This window comes from Lathyrus oleraceus, chromosome 6 (assembly GCF_024323335.1).
Source record: "Lathyrus oleraceus cultivar Zhongwan6 chromosome 6, CAAS_Psat_ZW6_1.0, whole genome shotgun sequence".
Taxonomy (NCBI): Eukaryota; Viridiplantae; Streptophyta; class Magnoliopsida; order Fabales; family Fabaceae; genus Lathyrus; species Lathyrus oleraceus.
Window position 1 is genome coordinate 388,420,711 of NC_066584.1, and position 21,037 is coordinate 388,441,747.

The 21,037-nt window shown below is 34.9% G+C and overlaps 3 protein-coding genes across 7 annotated transcripts; 1 reads left to right on the top strand and 2 right to left on the bottom strand.

Moving 5' to 3' along the window:
- Positions 1-6,123: 6,123 nt before the first annotated feature.
- Positions 6,124-9,397, bottom strand: LOC127098274 (1-aminocyclopropane-1-carboxylate oxidase homolog 12). Of its 2 annotated transcripts, XM_051036816.1 has the most exons (4): positions 8,574-9,397; positions 8,052-8,373; positions 7,688-7,960; positions 6,124-6,529 (listed from the first exon to the last, which is right to left on the bottom strand). In XM_051036816.1, exons 1-3 carry the CDS (start codon positions 9,116-9,118, stop codon positions 7,709-7,711), a joined length of 1,119 nt encoding a protein of 372 aa, XP_050892773.1. In that variant the 5' UTR covers positions 9,119-9,397; the 3' UTR covers positions 6,124-6,529; positions 7,688-7,708. The 2 variants fall into 2 exon arrangements, with proteins under 2 accessions (XP_050892773.1, XP_050892772.1); XM_051036815.1 differs by lacking the exon at positions 6,124-6,529 and having other exon boundaries at positions 7,528-7,960.
- A 2,424-nt stretch (positions 9,398-11,821) lies between these two features.
- LOC127095798 (secreted RxLR effector protein 161-like) lies at positions 11,822-12,277 on the bottom strand. The gene has a single exon (XM_051034436.1). The coding sequence runs from the start codon at positions 12,275-12,277 to the stop codon at positions 11,822-11,824; it is 456 nt and encodes a 151-aa protein (XP_050890393.1).
- A 4,042-nt stretch (positions 12,278-16,319) lies between these two features.
- LOC127098275 (hydroquinone glucosyltransferase) lies at positions 16,320-18,703 on the top strand. Of its 4 annotated transcripts, none has more exons than XR_007793323.1 (3): positions 16,320-18,064; positions 18,140-18,182; positions 18,289-18,703. XR_007793323.1 is itself a non-coding variant. In XM_051036817.1 (3 exons), exons 1-3 carry the CDS (start codon positions 16,337-16,339, stop codon positions 18,300-18,302), a joined length of 1,710 nt encoding a protein of 569 aa, XP_050892774.1. In that variant the 5' UTR covers positions 16,320-16,336; the 3' UTR covers positions 18,303-18,703. The 4 variants fall into 4 exon arrangements, 2 of the variants coding, with proteins under 2 accessions (XP_050892774.1, XP_050892775.1); XR_007793324.1 differs by having other exon boundaries at positions 18,347-18,703; XM_051036817.1 differs by having other exon boundaries at positions 16,320-17,989.
- Positions 18,704-21,037: the final 2,334 nt, after the last annotated feature.

Consider the following 21,037-nt stretch of genomic DNA (forward strand, 5'->3'; position numbering starts at 1 on the left):
ACAAACAAATATAAGAAGTGTTATCAATATTTTTTTTTATCAAATTTGAGTCTCATTATTTTGAGAGGGAGTATGCTAAATTGTGTAAATTTCACACATACTTAAAATAGTTTTATGTACTTTGACAAATAAAGATTATGTTGAAAAAAATGTTAATTGTATTTTGAGGTCTCTGAACTATATATATATAGAAGGTTATTCATCTAACAAACATTAGTGATCACATACTCTTATTTTTATTATTTACTTGAAAGTTGTGAGTTTAGTGACCATGGCCTTGTGGAGAAGGCAACATAATAGATCAAACATTTAACATGTCACACCTCACTTGAACCTAACACCCCATATTGCATATGAAAAAACAACACTGTCCTTACAAAATTATTTTACTCATTTTTTAAATTCACAAAATCCACATGTGAATCTCAAAAGTTTGGGGTGATTGTGGAAATTTCAAAAACACAATCGAAAATTTAAAAAACAATACGTTTATTACCGCAGATATCATAATTTTCAGGATTTTATACCGTAAATTTCAGAATTTTCAATATTAATTATAACATTTTAACCAAAATTTTCCAAATTCCGGTACAAAATCCCATGGAAATTCCCAAAAATTTCAGAATTTTCGGTAATTATAAAAATTTCATTTTTTTTTATCGAAAATTCTGGAATTTTCGGTAGTTATAAAAACTTTTTTTACCATAGATTCTGAAATTTCTGGTAGATAATTTTTATTTTTTTATTTTTTATTCTTTTGCAGTGATATACAGAGGCATGAACGATACTATTGCAGGCAGAGTTATTAATAGAGCGACAAACCAGACTAAGGCTGATAGGACTGTTGAGGCTGAGTCTTTCTAGATACGGGCTGAACGAGTGGTTCCAATTGTTTCACACCAGAAACGGTTGGCTGAGCAGGGTCAGTTTCGCGCATATCGTAGCACTCGACGCCGACATGTATGATAACTTGAGCAACCCAAAAATGATGTGGCTGATGAGGTGGGAGTGTCAGATGTTGTTGTTGCATATGAGGTTGTTGTTAAGGAGGTTGTTGTTGATGTAGTTGCTGGTGAGGTGATTGTTGATGAGGTGGTTGCTACGGTGGTCCTGCCAGATGTTGATGTTGCTGATCCAAACCCATCTATTACTCCTAACATAAAGGTTACAACTCCTTTGATTGGGTTCTCTGTACACACTGATGGAGGACTCCCTGGAGAACCCATTGACTGGTCGATTCTTACTAAGTATGATGACCATGTGGCATTACGACTATGGCAAGGAGAGGTATATGTCTTTTATGTTTAACCTTAATTTCTTTATTATTGTGCCATGAAAGTTAATTACTAATTTTTTTTTAAAAAATTTGGTTGTTACAGGATCGTATCCCATTGAAGATGACATCGCACGGATCGAAGCTGAAGGATTTTTCGAAGATTCTGATGTCTGATCAGGTCAGACAGATTATACGGGAGTTCGAGCTCCTTGTACGCCCCTTTGTTAACTTACAACGAAATGATCTCTACATATCCTTCACATCTTCACCGTTCATCAACTCAATAAGGTTGTATTTCACCCTTCTGTTAGTATCAATTCAATCTTCACGAAACTTGATCTTTCTCACCTTCCTATTCTCAGTATCACACAATAATTCATTCAACTTGGACGTCAGGTCGGCGAGAGATATGGTACAATCTGGAACTCTACAAGAGGTGAAGCTCCGTTGGAAATTTTACATCCATCCAAAATTATCGGCAAAATCCTGAGCATTTAAAATTTCAAACAAATAACACTATCGAAAATTTCACTTTGGTTGAAATTTCCGGTATCAAATTGTAAATTTCAAAATTTCTAAAATTAATTGGAACTTACCAGAACTTTTGAAATTTCTGGTATATTTGAAATTTACAATACACTACCAGAAATTTTATTTGTACCAGAAATTTCGTTTTAGCCTACCAAAAATTTTGAACAGAAATTTCATTAATTTTCAGTCAGGGGCAGTTTTGGCATTTTGAAAATATGGGGGGTGCTAGGTGTAATGGGAGGGGGTGGGGGTGGGGGTTTGGCAAGTTAAAATCTCCAATAGATCAGACATTTGGCCACATTTCTTTTATTTTCAATATAAGGATTATTTATTGCACTTTTAGTGGGGCTTACACACTTTAGTAAAACATTTAAAATACTTCTCAAATACATAGATGTACTTTCAGACATACCAAAAGTTCGCACCACATTCACTTTGTAAATGAGTCACCCTTATTTTGTCATAACTTACTAAGGAGATGCATCTTCGTAAAAAATACTAAAGTATACCTCCAGATGGATTTTGAGTCATATTAACGCGTCATACCTTCCCTTTCCTCATTTCCAGTAAAGCTTATTCCAAACCAAAAAATAGGTTTGCATGAGAAACCCCAAATCCACCACTTTTCAACCTTTCTCAACCTTTCTACTACATTGCGCCTAATCCAAGAGCTTTACCAATCACTACTAAAGTCCTTTCAATCCAAGAGCTTCCACGTCTTACATTTGGTAATTTTTTTCATTTTTCTCCTTTTTTATGATTTGTGATGCATGAATTACTAAATAGGTTGGTTAAGTTACATTAGGTTGTAGTTGCACTCATGATATGTAGTTTATTGAGGCATGCATTGACATTTAGAGCATATAACATGAGGAATTTATGCATTTTCTACCATTTTTGCGTTTCAGGAAAATACAAAAGTGACACTTCCGTATTTCCTTTGAATTTGATTTTCTTGAGTTGCAGAAGTACACTTCCCTATTCTATCTGCATTGTTCAATTTTGCATGTCTGACATATGGGTTTGATTTTTCTGCTTTGTCTGGTTTAATTATAAGTAAAATGGTTGACAACCAAGATTGATTGAAGCACAATAGAGTGTCCCACCATGCATTTGTTCGCGTGGAGAGAGCTAGACCCCCTCATGGTCGCCGATTGATGCCAATTCATTTGATGCGAAAGCGTCCACTTCTAGATTTAAGGTGTCTTCGTCTTCATCTTCCTGGAGGCAAGTGTCACCTACTGCTATCCTGAAAGCCCCATCAGTCCATGTTATTGCACCTACTGCCGATGTTGCCATTCATGATATCGTTCTTGAGGTTTTTGGAGGAGGTCATGTTGCTAGGCATGTGTGGGATGGAGAGGTAAAATAAATATGTATTTACTCTATGAAACATATGTGTTATAATATTTGAACTTTCAGACGACGGTAAAATTTTTTTTTTTGCATTACCGTGATGCTTTAAAATGCATCAACCATGGTGGGAAGATTTCAAATATCTAGTAGCCTGACGAGTAATGGTTTCATGATGTCATTCATCTATATGGGTTTCAATAGTTATGCATGACTAGTTATACTATTATTAACCATGGTATCCTGTCAGCTTTTGTGGAGAGATGTCACTCAAAGACGTCATATTTTCATCTTTTTATTAGTGAGATGTATATCACATTAGATGATGTGTCATCTCTGCTACATCTTCCGATCAAGAGAAGATTATTAAACAACTCCATAATCACCAAGCCTGATGCACTAAAGATGATGTTGACTTATTTAAGAGCTGACCTAGAGGATTTCGTAAAGGAGATGGATGACACTAGAGGGTGTCATGCTATATTTTCATTTTTGGAGAAGATGTATATAGACCCATGGGTGCGACAGTGGAGGCCGATGGTAATTATGCACATGTTTTGCATCATAGAGCATGTGCACTGAGGTCATACCTCATGTATTTCGTTGACACATTCATATTTATGGACAAAAGTGCTTATTACACCAATGTTGCTTACCATAAAAACTTCATTGACTTCGAGCAGATTCATGAATGTTTCTTAATCGCACTACAACAGATAATATATGTTACACACCGTATGATGCTCACTGTCAGACGCGTCCCTTGGATGACATAACCTTCTACTCCTGATGGTTGGCCTGTGGGTACACATGATACATCCACATCTTCCTGAGTGAGTCATGTGCCAGTTCAGGTTTCGATAGGGTATTCTAAGAGATCCCTCTATGTTTGCTCCTCCCACTATGGTCTATAGAGATGTTGATGCAGTGTTTAATGATTTCTATAATCATCTGGTACCATATGAAGCACAAAAGTGTGCTAGCTCCTCCGACATGGAGTAGTACATTCGACTATATCCAATGATATTTATGAGTGTCACTTCTTTACATGACACTAGATGCTTAGGGATGTCCACCTAGGCCAACTCATAATGAGATATTAGAGGAGGAATAGGCTAAGGTAGATCATATTGTTGATGTGTTATGGATATTGTGGGAGTGGGTATAGAGAGAAACAAGAGTTTATGGGAGGCACTCGTGTGAAGGCTACTATAGATGCCATTCTATCCAAGACATGAACCACATTGCAGTACAAAAGGCAGAGAAGGAACAAGGGCTCATATATATGGAGTATTTCAATTTTAATTATATTTTGATAGTATTTGTATTATGTTTTGTAATTTTTCAAAGAATGATGTTTGATTATGGATTGATTCTAATAAATGGCATTTTTATTGAATTACACCCGTGCATGCTTTAATTGATAATAAAATTATTTTTGATATTCTAATTAGTATAAGTGGCCTATAATATAAGATTTCTTAAAAAAATGTCAAATTTATAACGATTTTGTTGTTAAAGGATTATTACAGAAGTATACTTCTTTATTATTTCATGAGTTGTGAAATAAACACACTAGAATGAGTTTAAAATGTGTTCAGTGTTATTATGAAAGTGCACATATGGACCCACCCTTATATAAATACGTAGATACATTTCCAGATTAGTTTTTTTTGGTAAAATGGATAGGGTGGCTCACTTACGAATGAAAATGGTGGTGTATTTGGGATGCTTACGGAAGTATACTTTCGTATTATGACAAGGTCATTTTCGAGTTTTAAAAGGGTGACTCTTCACAACTAAGGGTGGGAAGAACAATCCCCTAAATTTATAAGGAATCGGTATGTGATTTTTTAATTAAGGTAATTGATCATTCGTGGTTAGAGTGATAATTATGTGTATAATATTATTTCTTAAAACTTATATTTACATATTCTATGCATGTTGCATTGTAAAATCTTAAACTAATGCATTGCTGTTATATATTAAATAATTAATTCAAAATGTTACTGAAATGAAAGTTGGTTTCTATTTCAGGAAGGCCACAAGTCTTAAAAGAAGACTCAAAATAAGGCTTATTTTTAGTATTCATTTAGAGGATAAAGAAATAGGTGAGACTTAATCAAAAGTCGGACATGTGATTTTAGTTACTAGTGTATCATCTGCCATTGTATCCGATTAAAGGATCCCCCACATCTCACGTCGGGTTAGACGAAAGCAGTTTTAACCGTCTTTCGTAGATAAGTCCAAAGGCGTGCCCCTTTAGGTATTATCACACTCTCACTCTCAAAATAAATCTCTCTAACTTCACTGATTTGGGTGTTAGAGTGTTAACCTTGCAATTCCTCCTTGCTTTGCGGTACCTGAATCTCTCGTTGTCGCATCAAAGTTCAGTTTCCTAACACATCCTTTTCTCATTCAACCATGGAACAATGATATTGTACCTTCAACAATGTCCGACACACCTCTAATTCCCAAGTAAAACTGTCATCTTTTTCACACTTATGAAATGCAAAACCAACAGAATATGTCTTATCAGTAGGTCAAACCAACTATCTCCAATAATGGAAGTTTATACTTGTTGGTCTTGTAGGTTGAATCAAGTATGAGCACCGTATGAAACGTGTTGAACAACTTTATGGAATCAGAATGAGTCCAAAAAATATCTCTAACAGTAACTCCATCATCGCATGTTCGGTACCTAGACACGTAACTGTTATGATCAAACAATTTCAAGAGTTGTTGCATCTCAGTTGTATCCCCCCTAAGAGCCTTGTTAGTGAGGTACCGAATATTATATACTTGCTCGATATTGATATATTTTTGGGACGTTTTTGTTTTAATGTCGCAAGTATATTTTTCGGTTGAACAAGATTCAAGGTCATGTCAACGACATATTCCTTCTCTTCCAACTTGAGCCGACAGACATTAGGATGAACGACTAATTTAAACACAAATCTTGGTTACGCGAATCACATATCACATTAAATCTCCAATTTTTATTTGCCAACATGTAAGCACAAACCTTAAACGGACAATCATATTTTCTTATACCGGTGTCGTCTCTTTTAAAATTCCGGAGAGGAGTTCTATATTTCCCACTTCTTTTGCAAATCATTGTCGCAAAGGCGCATCTTCTATCCGAAGCATTTTCGAACCTTCCGATAACCACACCAAATCATGGTTTAGAGGTCTCCATACAAATCCATTGAAGCATTTGATCACGAGATTCAAACTCTTGCTTGTTTTTAAAGTCATTACCAACATCTACCGCCTTCACAACAACACCTTGAACATTCGGAGAAACAACCACACCTTGGACATTCGGAGAAACAACTTGTTTTGAGAAAACATCGGGGTGCACCATATCTAATGAAAACAATTAAAATCATAATAGAACATAAGCACTACTACTGTTGCAGAATGACTTCAAAAATAAACACAAACAAATTCCAGAAATGCATCTCCGGGTAAGTTCATATACGTTCCAGAGATACATTTCTGGACACGACGTAACTTTTTTCAGTCAAAATGAAAGATTAGTGTGAGCAACACAGAGAGAAAAGAAGAATCTTTATCTGAAATTCTATCTTCTTTTGCTCTCTATGATGTGATGAACCAAAAATAATGGAGATTTGGAGTGAAAAATGAATTGAGAATGAAGGGTTTTTAGGGTGAAGACTTTGGTTGAAAACAACTATGTCAACAATGGTTGTCTGATCATGCAGTTGATTCTTTTATCAGATATTTCCGGAGATGCATCTCTGGAAATATCTGACATGCAAAGGTGATGTAAATTTCAAAATGATGCCCATAATTTCGAAGATACATCTAAGGATATCTACTGAACTGTTAAATAATTAAGGTCTTTTTAAAAATTTCTGGAGACGCATCTCTGGAATATCTACTGAACTGTTAAATAATTAAAGGTTTTTTTAAAATATTCCGGAGATGTATCTCCGGAATAAAAATTATCCAACATATATAACGCCACTCAAAAAGACCTTACTTGATGCGTAAGAGATGCATCTCCAGAAACGGAAGACATTGATAGAAATTCACATAATGCGGTGAAAAGATTTAGGATGCTTTAAAAAACTCTATAAAGTAATACCCTAAATTTGTTCTCTATAAAATAATACTCTAAATTTGTTGAAAATTGGAGCCTAAAGTAGTGGCCTTATTGGCCTTACCATCAACTTGGCCCAGCACACTTATCCGTCGCACTTATTCAAATTCACTAAAAAAAATGTAACTTCTTAAAGAAAATATTTTAAGGTTTAATTTTGGTCCTAATAGATGAAAACAATTTTTTATATCGGAGTGTGGAAGAAGTAAATAGAAAAAAAAGTGTGATGACATAGGTGTATAAAATAAATTAAATGATTTCAAAATTAAAAGATTATCCTGTTGTCTCGTTTAAGCGTGGAAGGTGACAAACCAAAAAATTATATCGACAATTCGATAGTTTTAGATGACATGAAAATTAAATGTGGTATTCTCTCATTATCATTGATAAGGAAATACCTTTACTGTTAATCGGAAATTTCAAACCCTAAAATACGGCAAAGGAGAAGTTCCATCTAGGCCTCTTGCCATGGAAAAGACAACATAATCACGAACTGTAGTTTCCTTATACTTTGGAGGATTTTCTTCTGATAGTAATTCCCTTATGGGACCGTAAATCTTTGTTGAAGGTTGAAAACTCGTGCTAAAAAAGCTCGCAACTGATACTCTTGGACCAACATGGTTTGCCACTACTCTATGCTCAACACTCTTGAATATGTCGTTTGTTATAAGCTGTTATAACAAAGTAAACAAGATCATTAACAATGTCAATATGTTTTACACTAACTAATCGCGTATCAAAATTAATCTCGATTAAAACTACCTGTAGAAGATCACCAATGTTGATGACTAAAGCATCCGGTATAGGTGATACATCAACCCAATTATTCTCGTGAAGAACTTGGAGGCCACCAATATGATCTTGCAGAAGCACGGTGATAAAGTCATTATCAGTATGTTTGGTTGTTCCCAAAGTTAATTCTGGTTGTGGACAGGGAGGATAGTAATGGCAAACAGCTACAAGTCCCTCATTGCATCTCATATCATTTAAATAGTTTGGATTCAGTCCAAGTGCTTCCGATAATAACTCAAACAATACGTTTCCTAGTTTCATAACTTCCTTTGAATATTCCAACATTATATCTCTGCAACCACATGCATAAAAATGTTTTAATCTCAACTATTATCAAATACTACCTCGCATGTGTGTGCACGCGCGTGTTAGTCTATTTTTTATTTTGGCATTATCTATGTGTCAGAGTCTTGTGTTGTGTCTCAGTGTCGGAGTCTGTGTTTCATGGATAGATAGATCTATAGTGCAAGAGCATCAAAATTTAAAGGCTACCTGCAAACTGATGGCAAATCTTCTGGTTTAGGAGAATGAGGAGCCATGAAACAGTAAAAGGTATCCCTCCAATTAGCAGCGGGTGAACTATAAAGATCAAAGTTACTATTATAAACCAAAGGTTTCACAGCATCATCACGTGAGTATAGTTCTCTTTTCACCTCAGAATCTTGCTCAAAGAATCTAGTAACTCCATTCTTCATCTCATCCAAAACAGGAATTTCAATTCCATGATTAACAACTTGAAAGAAACCCCATGTCTCAGATGCTTCTCTAATTTTCTCAACCACTGTTTTTCTTCTTGTTGGATCTAGATGAATGTCAGCAAGATCAACAGAAGGAACAACAAGTTTGGTGGCGCTACTTGAAGATGAAGCTGAATCTTTATCAATTTCGTGATGGAACATGCGAGGGATGTGTGTGATAGAAGCATCAACAAGTCCTTTGACACCATCTTTTGTTTCATCAAAGGCTTTCAGTTCACTTGCTCTATCATAGTCGAGTTTTGTTGGCACTGAAATTTCACTGGTTTTAGAGATTCCCATTTTTTTCTGTCAAAATTTTTGGTTGTATTTTTTGAAGACTTATCTAAATGTATGTGAAATAAGTGGGAGTCTTGAAGAGATAAAATTGCATTATTTGGGAGGTGGCTAAAATATGGGCCACCAAGTTTGACAAATTTGGCAAGGAAAACAAGTTTATAAAATCTTTTGGTTAGGATCTTTGCAATGATAACTATCAATTGTTTTGGGAAATTGAAAGTTTCAACTACACAAAAATCTTCTTGTTGTTATATTTGATTACAAAAATCAATCTCAATCAAAATAAATTACTTCAAAAAAAAAAAAAGTAACACAAGCAATAAGAAGATAAAGTGATGGAAATTTGACCCAATACCCTATATCTATCCCCCTACCCCAACAATGAATAGGAATTTAACCAAACGTCCATGTATAAATAGTGTATTTGTAAAAAAATAATAATTATTTTTATCTCATTTAATTAAGTTTCTCCGGTGCATTGAGAGGATCTTAGAGAATTCGTGGAAAATTAAGTCTTGCATACAAGTATTCTGATCCACAAAAGCTCACTTGAAGTCTTGTTTCAAAGTTATCTAGTCTACAAAAGTTCATTAGAAGTCTTGTTTCAAAGTTATCCATACATAATTCTAAACTAAAACACCTTCCCACAAGTTTTCTGGTCCACAAATCAATATTGGAAGTCTTGCTTCAAAATTATCAGGTCCACAACTTTTTACATTCTATACAAGAAGAGTTCAAGGTAAGTTTTTCGAGTTGTTTTTTTTGCTATAGAATGTGTTTTGTGAAAGACTTTTGATTTTTATTTTTTTTTCAAAATTATTAAAAATTAATTTAATAAATTACACATATTTTCAATGTTTAAACACGATGATGATGATGATGATATAATGTTTAGTAAAATTCATTCATATACCATATCATTTAATAATAATAACAAATTTTATAAAAGAATCATTTCTATGAAATCTATAAGTTGAAAATGATATAATAACAAATAATAACATTTAATTTTAAAACTATTTTAATTTAGTGGCCTAGTAATAATATTGGTGATAAATGAAAATTTATGACAAAATTGTGATTTGTAATCATATAATATTTTTTCACTTAAAATAATAAAAAAACATTAATATCATGTCAATATGTTGAGTTAATGGATTTGAGAAGTTCAACTCAATAATCGAATAGTAGATTTTCATAGATTGAATCATATATATATATATATATATATATATATTATATATATATATATATATAATATATATATATCAGGAAATAAACAAATAAAATAATAAATAAGTTGATTCCATTTGAGTAATTGGATTCGTGGTTTGAGCAGCATCACGAAACCCCACTCATATTTGAATAAGTCAGGTTTGATCATTCTTGTTAAAATAGAATTTGAATATGTCATGTTTGATCAGACTGTTGAAATAAAATAATTGACAAACGGTGAGTAAATCCTAGTTTACAAATTCCATGAGCTGGAAACAAAGATCATGTGGTTTGTGTTTTGTCCTAATGCTTATTGGCATAAATTACTATACATTTTACCTTTCTTTTGTCTACTCTCTCTTTCACCTCTTTGTTTCAATCTTCAATACATTATTTTCTCTATCACACAAAAGAAAAGTCTATCCAGGTGTTGGATATAGCCATTTATTCCCACTACTTCAATTCTCCAATCTACTTGTTTACCTTCAGCCATACTTTCATGTCACATGTCTCATTCACCACACTCTTGAGGCTTTTTCTACAGTGGCTAAAATTGACCAGCTTACCTCTTTCTTACGGTTTCTCTCAAAATCAATCTGATCACACACTCTTCATTAAAGCTCCTCCAAATACATTTACTGCTCTTCTTAAATTTTAGAAAATAATTCATCAATTTTTGTTTATCCTGTTTGAGATGAAAAATCTCTGAAACAACATTAATGCGATTCAGATTATCAAATTTATTAAAAATAAATTTCAAAAAATCCCACAACTCTTTGCGTTTATGGTCTGAATTTCGTATCGTTAATGTCTTTGATTCCTTTGGACATACCTATGTTAAATGTCTATCATTTCCCATTTCTGCGATACTAACCGTTGGTGGTATTTCTAGAGGTGGTATATGATAAATTATATTATTGTAGAATTTAGAGTAAGAAAATATATATTTTTTGAATACTCTTATATTATTGAATCCACCACACACTCACTTTTATATAGACTTAAAGGAAACTGACATAGGAGACAATAAATTAGTAATCAAGATGAGGACTCTTTGGTTCTCTCAATCTTAATGATACAACTCTACCATAAATCTAAATAAAGACAATTATTATAATGTGATGGTTACAATTCTCTCATAATACATACTAAAGATAGTGGTGGTTACAACACATTAATTTTAACACTCTCCCTTAATGTGTTGCTCTTTAACTCCCATTGATGATCTAAATTGCTGAAGTTTTCCTCTAGGTAGTGCTTTAGTAAAAATGTCTGCAAACTGCTCTTGTGAACTGCAGAAAGCTAACTGCAATCTCCTTCTTCAATCATACTTCGAATGAAGTGATGCTTTATGTTAATGTGTCTGGTCCGGCTATGAAAAACAGGATTCTTTTCCATGGAAATAGCTGATTTGTTGTCACAATGAAGCTGTAGACTTCCCTCTTGTTTCTCTCCAATATCTTCTAATATTCTTCTCAACCAAAGTGATTGTCATGTAGCCAAACCAGCTGCTAAATACTCAGCTTCAGCTGAAGATTGTGCCACAGTATCTTGCTTCTTTGAGCACCAAGAGATCACACTTGAACCGAGGTTGAATACATAACCTGAAGTGCTCTTCATATCATCAACACTTATGACCCAATCACTATCACAATAGTCTTTAGCTTCAAGTTTAGAATTCTTCTCAAATCTGATTCCATGCTCCATGGTTCCCATGACATACCTTAGAACTCTTTTTGCTGCCCCAAGATGTAAATGACTTGGTTTACTCATGAATCTTGAGAGTAAACTAGCAGCAAACATTAAATTAGGCCTTGAAGCTGTAAGATAAAACAAACTTCCAACCAAACTTCTATACATGCTTGCATCTACTAATCTTCCACCATCTTCCTTCTTTAATTTTTCATTCACCACTAAAGGAATACCAATAGGTTTGCAGCCATACATGCCAAACTTTTTCAAAATATTTTCGGCATATCTCTTTTGACAAATAAAAACTCCATATTCATCTTAGTAAACCTCAATACCAAGAAAATGATGCAACAAGCCAAGATCACTCATCTCATATTTTTTCATCATTTCTATTTTAAAATTTTCAATCATTTTCTTGTTGTTACCCGTATACACCAAATCATCAACATAAAAGGCAACAAGAAGGATATCATCTTTACCTTGACGCTTCACATAAAAGGTATGCTCACTTTGACTTCTTTGAAATTCTTGCTGAATGAAGTAGTTGTCAATTTCACTATACCACGCTCTAGGGGCTTGTTTCAATCCATAGATAGATTTCTTCAACTTGTAAACTTTTTCCTCCTGGCCTTTAGTCACAAAGCCTTGAGGTTGCTGCACATACACCTCTTCTTTTAATTCTCCATTCAAGAAAGATGACTTCACATCAAGTTGGTACAAATTCCAACCTTTTTGAGCTGCTAATGCAATGATTGTTCTCACGGTGTCTAAACGTGCAACCGGAGCAAAAGTCTCACTATAGTCAATTCCAGGCTGTTGTGCATAGCCTTTGACTACTAACCTAGCCTTGGCTCTTTGGATTGAACCATCTGGATTATGTTTCAATTTGTACACCCACTTTACTCCAATAGCTTCTTTGTCATTTGGCTTTTCAACTAGCTGCCATGTTTTGTTCTTTTCAATTGCATTATTTCTTCTTGCATCGCATTCCTCCAAACATCTTCTTTGATTGCTTCATCAAAAATTTCTGGTTCCACAATACAATAGTTTCACCTTGCATAAATATCACTCAAGTCCTTCAATTTTATTAGAGTTGAGCTGGGAGATGATGAACTTGAAATTGGTGAACGTGGAGAGGATGAAGAACTTGGTGTACATGGGGTTGGTTGCTCATTTTCAGTTGCTGGATTTTGTTGTAATAAAATTGCAGGGACTGTTTTCTCCTTCATTTTGTCTTCCTCCCAATTCCAAGAAGCCTTCTCATCAAATACAACATCCCGGCTAATGATCACCTTGTTTGTCTTCAAATTATAAAGTCTATAGCCCTTTGACATGGAACTATAGCCAATAAAGACACATCTTTCACTTCTTTCTTCCAGCTTTGTCCTATTTTGTTTAGGAATTTGAGCATAGCAAACACACCCAAAAACTTTAAGGTGGTTAACCGAAGGTATTCTTCCACTCCAAGATTCAAATGGAGTCTTATTCCATATAGCCTTTGTTGGACATCTATTCAGCAAATACACAACAGTATTAACAGCCTCGGGCCAAAAGGTTTTAGGCAAACCTTTCTCAAGTAGCATAGACTTCGTCATCTCCATCACGGTTTGGTTCTTTCTTTCAGATACACCGTTTTACGGAGGTGTATAGCCAACAGTGAGTTGTCTTTCAACACCTTCATCTTCACAAAATTTGTGAAATTCATTCGAGGTGTACTCCTTCCCCCTGTCACTTCTTAACATTTTTATAAACCTACCACTTTGTTTCTCAACAAAAGCTTTAAACTTCTTAAAAATTACAAAAACATCAGTTTTTTGTCTCATAAAATATACCTATGACATGCGGGTAAAATCATCAATAAACAAAATAAAATACCTGTTTTTTCCATGAGACAAAGTATTCATAGGACCACACACATCTGTGTGTACGAGTTCCAACCCTTGTTTGGCTCTCCATACTCCTTCCTTTGGAAATGGTTGGCGGTGGGGTTTGCCAAGCATGCATCCTTCACACACACCAAATTTTTCTTCAATTATTGGCAGCCCATACACCATCTTCTTTTGATAAAGCAACTTGAGACTATTGTAGTTCAAGTGCCCAAATCTCTTCTGCCATAAACAAGAGTCATTTTCTTCTCTAGCCATCATGCTGAATTTTTTTCATAATTAAGAGAAAGTGGAAAGTTTCTATTACTGGTCATTTTTACAACAACAACATTTCTTCTCTTTGAATAAAAAATTCTGCACTCACGATTCTCAAAATTTAGAGAATAGCCATGCTCCAAAAGCTGTCCAATGCTTAGCAAGTTCTCATCCAACTCTGGCACATAAAGAGTGTCATGAATGACTTTGCTTCCTTGCTTTGTTATAACTCCAATGCTGCCTTTTCCTTTTACTTCAACATGTTCTCCATTTTTCAATTTAACTTTTGAGCCAAATGAAGAATCAATGTTTATAAAAGCTTCTTTCTTTCCGGTCATATGGTTGCTACAACCGCTATCCAAATACCACACATTTTTATCTTCTTGAAATTCTTTTTGACAAGCAAAGAACAAATTACCTTCATCATTTTCTCCTCCTGCAAATGAATCATGTTGTTGATTGACAAAACGACAATCCTTTTGAATATGCCCAAATCTCTTGCAATTGTGACATTGTGGTTTACCCTTGTTCCAGCAATCATTCTCGTTGTGAGTGTTACTCTTACAAATTTTGCACCATTTATTTGATGCTCCTTCATGCCATCTTCCTCCATTCGCGCCTCTTCCTCTTCCTCGTGAGTTTCTTCCTTTTCCCATGCCTCTTCCAAATCTTCCACCTCTAGAAGACTCACCTCTATTTTATATTGGGGGCTTATTTTCCCCATTGTTGGGCTGAATGTTGAGTTTAGATTGAAAGACACTCTCAACTGATTTTTCAGAGTGTCGTAACAACCTTTGTTCGTAGGACCTCAAAGACCCCATCAACCCTTGAACATACATAATTGATAGGTCTTTAGTTTCTTCTATAACAACCACCATAGGATCAAATTTTTCTGTCAAACTAATCAGAATTTTATCAACAATTCTGCGATCATCTATTGTATCTCCATGTGACTTCATTTGATTCACCAATTCAGAGAGTCTATTAAAGTATTCATTCAAACTCTCATTCTCTTTCATTCTTTCATTTTCATAGTCTCTCTTAAGAGATTGAAGTTTCATAGTTCTCACGTTTGAGTCTCCTTCAAACTCTTGTTGTAGAATATTCCATGTTTCCTTTGATGTTCTTGCTCTCATAATCCTTGGGAAAATGGATATAGAGTCTGCTCTTTGAATCATTCCGAGAACTCCAGCATCTATGATCTTCTTTTTCTTCTTCAATTCTTCAAGTCGTTGGCTTGATTCTTCAGCCTCTGTTGGTGCTGATTCTTCATACCCGTTTTGGACGAACTCCAAGACATCCAAAGAGGTGAATAGAGTCTCCATTTTAACAGCCCAAAAATCACAATTTTCTCCTTCAAACAAAGGAACTTTAACATTGCTATAAACTGTAGAAGAGTTGCTTGTGGAAGCCATTTTTGTTTGTTTTTGCTGCAGCTGCAAGGATCTGCAGCTCTGATACCACACTGTTGATGGTATTCTAGAGGTGGTATATGATAAATTATATTGTTGCAGAATTTAGAGTAAGAAAATATATATTTTTTAATACTCTTATATTATTGAATCCACCACACACTCACTTTTATATAGGCTTAAAGGAAACTGACATAGGAGACAATAAGTTGGTAATTAAGATGAGGACTCTTTGGTTCTCTCAATCTTAATGATACAGCTCTACCATAAATCTAAATAAAGACAATTATTATAATGTGATGGTTACAATTCTCTCATAATACATACTAAAGATAGTGGTGGTTACAACACATTAATTTTAACACTAACTTCAAATAAATACTTCCACTCCACATAGTTTTCACCATCTCCATGGAGCTTGATGTCGGTGAGTTTTGTAGTAGTAATAAAATCGGTAGTGGACTTCTTAGAACTGTCTTCGACGCTATTTTCAATTTCCATCAACTTTTATTTAGCCAACAACACATCAACACAAACAATTTCGACTCAAAATCTCACAAAAGTACACTATATCAATGTAGAACACCACCAAAACACAACAAACAATCGTTAAATCCATCAAACTTTTATCAAATCTCAAAAACGCCCCAATGGCTCAATCTATCCAAAATCCATGAGTCATTTGCGGCTGAAAACGCGCGTTTCGGACCACGCAAAAAAAATGTTAAACATCTGTAATTTTGCTAATCTTGAATTTCTCCATGATTCAACCTTCAAAAACCATTTTTCACGCCTCCAACATATTTATATTAATAAATTACAAAAATAATACTAGACAAATAAGCCAAAACCATATACTTAATACTAATATTGTAGCACATGTATACTTAGGTGAGTTTTGTTTTTCTTTTCTTTTCACAAGTCCCCGAAAAAGAAAGGCTTTACCATTTTTAGATCATAAAAACACTTTGCTGGATAAGCTAACTTTCCAACAAATTTCCATGGATAAAAGGATTCATATCGCAGTTGTTGCAGGTGTTGGATATAGCCACTTGGTACCTATTCTTCAATTCTCCAAACTACTTGTTCACCTTCATCCATACTTTCATGTCACATGTTTCATTCCTACACTTGGGTCTCCACCAACTGCCTCTAAAACAATCCTTCAAACTCTTCCATCAAACATCAACTGTACATTTCTTCCACCAGTGGATCCCAAGGACCTATCACTGCCACAAGGTTCTGCTTTAGCATTGCAACTTCAGCTCACAGTGAACCACTCATTGCAATCTATACACCAGGCTTTGAAATCATTAACTTTAACGACACGCTTTGTTGCCTTGGTGGTTGATTCATTCGCCACCGAAGCACTAGATTTGGCTAAGGAATTCAACATGTTGTCCTATGTTTACTTTCCTTCTGGAGTCACCGCTTTGTCCTCGTACTTGAATTTTCTCAAATTGGATAAGGAAACATCATGTGAGTACAGAGATCTGCCGGATGCTATTCAAATACCAGGTTGTGTGCCAATTCACGGTCGGGATCTAGTTGATCAAGCTCAAGATAGATCAAGTCAATCTTACAAATTCTTACTCCGACGTGTTGAAAGATTTCGTCTTTTTGATGGTGTTATTGTTAATAGCTTTCTAGAAATTGAAAAAGGTCCTATAGAAGCAATGACAGAAGAAGGAAGTGAAAACCCTCCTTTGTATGCTGTTGGACCCATTATCCAAATGCAAACAAAGTATGGTGATGATGCTAATAGGTTGTTGGAATGTCTGTCATGGTTGAATAAACAACAACCCTGTTCAGTTTTATATGTTTCTTTCGGGAGTGGTGGCACGCTTTCGCAAGAACAAATTTATGAATTAGCTTTGGGTTTGGAATTGAGTGATCATAAATTCTTATGGGTTGTAAGATCACCAAGTAGTGCAGCCAACACTGCATATCTTTCACCACAAAATGAGGTTGATCCTTTGAAATTTCTACCATCTGGATTTTCTGAGAGGACCAAAGAAAAAGGTTTGGTCATTCCATCATGGGCACCCCAGATTCAAATCCTTAGTCACAGTTCAGTTGGCGGGTTCTTGACTCACTGTGGTTGGAATTCAACCCTTGAGAGTGTGGTGCATGGTGTGCCACTAATCACATGGCCTCTTTTTGCCGAGCAGAGAACGAATGCGGTTTTTCTGAGTGAAGGCCTCAAAGTGGGACTAAGGCCAAGACTTAATAAGAATGGTATTGCGGAAAAAGATCAAATTGCTAGGTTGATCAAGTGTCTCATGGAAGGGGAAGAAGGCGGGGAAATGCGCAATAGAGTGAAAGAATTGAAAGAAGCTGCTAATAGTGCACTTAAAGAAGATGGCTCTTCTACAAAGACTCTATCTCAATTAGCACTCAAGTGGAGAAATTTGGTATAAAAAAACAAGCTTTTTTGATAAAATATGCACTATTATTGGATCTTGCATATTTCTTAGTACTTTCTGTTGGTGAGTGATGACTATATCAAAATTTCTATGTACATTGTTCACCTTGTATAGTGATTTTGTCTGTGGCTGTTTTAGATAACTAGACTATGCTCATTACAAGCTTCTGGTGTATACTTTGGTAAGGAATCTAACTTGACACAAATTTGATATCTGAATATTGCATATTTCTTAGTAGTTTCTGTTTTATATGAAAACTCATGATTTTTACACATTCTGTAATACAGATAAACTGGTATAAGATAAAGGCAACCCATGAACTAAAGCAATTGTAACAATTTACAGGCTGAACATAACTGAATCACAAATTTGAAATTGAAAAAGAGAGCACAAGGGGTGGCTACTAGTTCACGTATAAAACACAATGGGTTGTTGGTTCAAATTGACATTTTGCAACAAATCGAAAGCAGAGTTTTGGGCCGGAGTAGAGTAAACAGAATGTTGGGTCCAAAATAGAGGTGGAGTTCAATGCGTGGTTGAATATTTGATTGAAGCTAGGTTCATGATGATGTTTGAAACTGTATTTATGTCTTGAATCAAAGGAATTGTGTTCTTTCTGGTACTTGGACACTGTATTTGCAGAGAATTTTATACTAAGGGCATTTTATGGTTTCATAGCAATACAATATTTTTGTTATGTCATGTTGGTAATTTTGTTGAAGATATTAGATCTCTTTTTAGATTTTTGGCTTAATGCATCATTTAGTCCCTTAACTTTATGCGATGTTTCGCTTTGGTCCCTTAAGAAAAAACGTTATATAGTGGTCCTTTAACTTCACTTCCATTAAAGTATTTGTCCTTTCTGTTAGTTTGTATTGAAAAAACGTTAAAAAATGTCAGGATGAACTATTTACATATGACGTGGACTTTTAATATTCCTAGAAAATGGTTAAAAAATGCAATATTGTAATTCGTTGAAGTTAAATAAATAAGGCTTGAAGCTCAAAAGCATGAAGTTCAAAGGTTAGGGCAAACAAATACATCTCTATGAATAGGGCAAACTACATTGAAGAAGATAACATCATCCTGTTCCACAGACCAACGCCATTGACGACGGTAGAAACATTTCTCTGATTACAATTAAGGTATGGTTTTTCACTTGTAACCTACTAAAAATGCGAACTTTTTTTGGCCATCTTCCTTAGTACTTCTGCTATCTTATGTAGGTTGAACAAGTAATGAAGAAGATGTTTAAGTGTGTTGATCATCATTCCGGTGAGTTTGCTAACTTTACAAAGTCAGGGTATCAAGGGTTAAAGGCTATTTGGGATGTTGATCCGGATTATTGGAGTTACTTTGAAATTTTAGGTATGTTAAAAGATTTAGGTTATCCAACTGTAGATAAACTTTGGTATTACGATAAAATGAATGCTTGTGATATTGTGATGTCAGAGGATGCAAACAATTGCAATAATGATTGGGGAATGTCATTTATATGTTACTTATCCTATTTCATAGTATGACATTATTGATGAAGAGTTTGGAGTTAATGAAACTGATGTGGGGACCACTGTGGTGCAAGATAGTACAAATGTGGGAGCTGAGTTTGAAGTTAATGAAACTGATGTGGGGACCACTATGGTGCAAGAAGGTACAAATATGGGGATACATGTGGGTGATGATGGGATAAACTGTGACATTGAGGATAACATGGATGATGATGAGACAAATTGTGACATTGAGGAGAATGTGAGTGATGAAGGGACAAAATGTGACATTGAGGAGATTGTGGATGACGAAGGGACAAAATGTGACATTGAGGAGAATGTGGGTGAAGAAGGGACAACATATGAAATTGAGGAGAATGTGGGTGAAGAATGAATAAACTGTGATACTGAGGAGAATGTGAGTGAAGAAGAGATAAACTATGACATTGAGAAGAATGTGGGTGAAGAAGGGATAAACTGTACAACTGAGGGACTCAATTGTAACCAGTCAGAAGTTGATGGAGTTAATGGTAGCTGATCGGAAAAATAGCAAGTGTACTATTTTCACCGATGTAGTAATAGGGAGTTTATTTCCCAGTATCGATCTCGAGGATTGCGTAGGAATTACTTATTTCAATTCGATTCTATTCAAACAAAAAGATAATGGTTGGTTTGTTTTGGAATTGCGAATAGTGACACGAAGATAGTAAAAATAACTGATTAAGATAAAAGATGCTAGGGTAAGTGGTTGAGTTAGTCCGTTATGAATTTATCCCGATTTCCTTAATGCCTGTGCTACATTCAATCACCTAACCTCAGAATGTTCTTACTTAAGTCCTTAAGTGAGAAACTATTAAACTACCAATTCTTACTCAAATGTCCATTCAATTAATCATTGGTTTTAATCATACAATATATCAAGGTTTACGGTAATTTATGAAAGTTACTAGTCCTAGATGATGCATTCATAAACCCAATTGTGTGAAAACCCTACCAATCACAGTCCTGTTATTGGAAGTCATAGATTAATTTGTATTTGTCCGATACAAAAGCATAATAACATCACACAATTAAATTGAAAGACATAACATAGTAATCAAGGAATCATTGGTTCACATTCATAACATACGATAACATCAGGACCACCCCCTAGCATCAGGGGGTTTAGCCTCTCATAGTACTTAAAGAATTCATAAAGTAAAGATTAGACATTACAAAGAATTAGGAGAATTTGATCTTCAATGGTGGCTACCGTTGAATCTCGCCGTCTTCGAATCCGTTGTATTCGCTAGCTTCTCCACTGTAATGCTTTCGTTCGTCCGTCAAAAGGTGCCTTTCTCTTTCTCTTCCAAGTCTTCTTATAGCTTCAGATGACCTTTTCCAAAGCTAAAAGTCCAAACTACCCTTGCTGAGCAGAACCCATTCAAATAGCAAAAATTAGGTTTTCCAACTGCGTGCAAAAAACACGGCCGTGTGGTGGAACACGGGCGGCCGTGTGGATCCTCATGATTTATATATTTTCGCATCAGTTACAGTAGCAACAACACGG

Coding starts and splice junctions, on each gene's coding strand:
- LOC127098274 (XM_051036816.1), bottom strand. CDS start 9,118: ATGGGAATCTCTAAAACCAGTGAAATTTCAGTGCCAACAAAACTCGAC. Junction 8,374..8,573: donor GATTTGCCATCAGTTTGCAG/GTAGCCTTTAAA, acceptor ATGTGGTTGCAG/AGATATAATGTTGGAATATT. Junction 7,961..8,051: donor ACATTGGTGATCTTCTACAG/GTAGTTTTAATC, acceptor TTGTTATAACAG/CTTATAACAAACGACATATT.
- LOC127095798 (XM_051034436.1), bottom strand. CDS start 12,277: ATGTATGGCTGCAAACCTATTGGTATTCCTTTAGTGGTGAATGAAAAA.
- LOC127098275 (XM_051036817.1), top strand. CDS start 16,337: ATGATTCAACCTTCAAAAACCATTTTTCACGCCTCCAACATATTTATA. Junction 17,990..18,139: donor CACTCAAGTGGAGAAATTTG/GTATAAAAAAAC, acceptor TGGCTGTTTTAG/ATAACTAGACTATGCTCATT.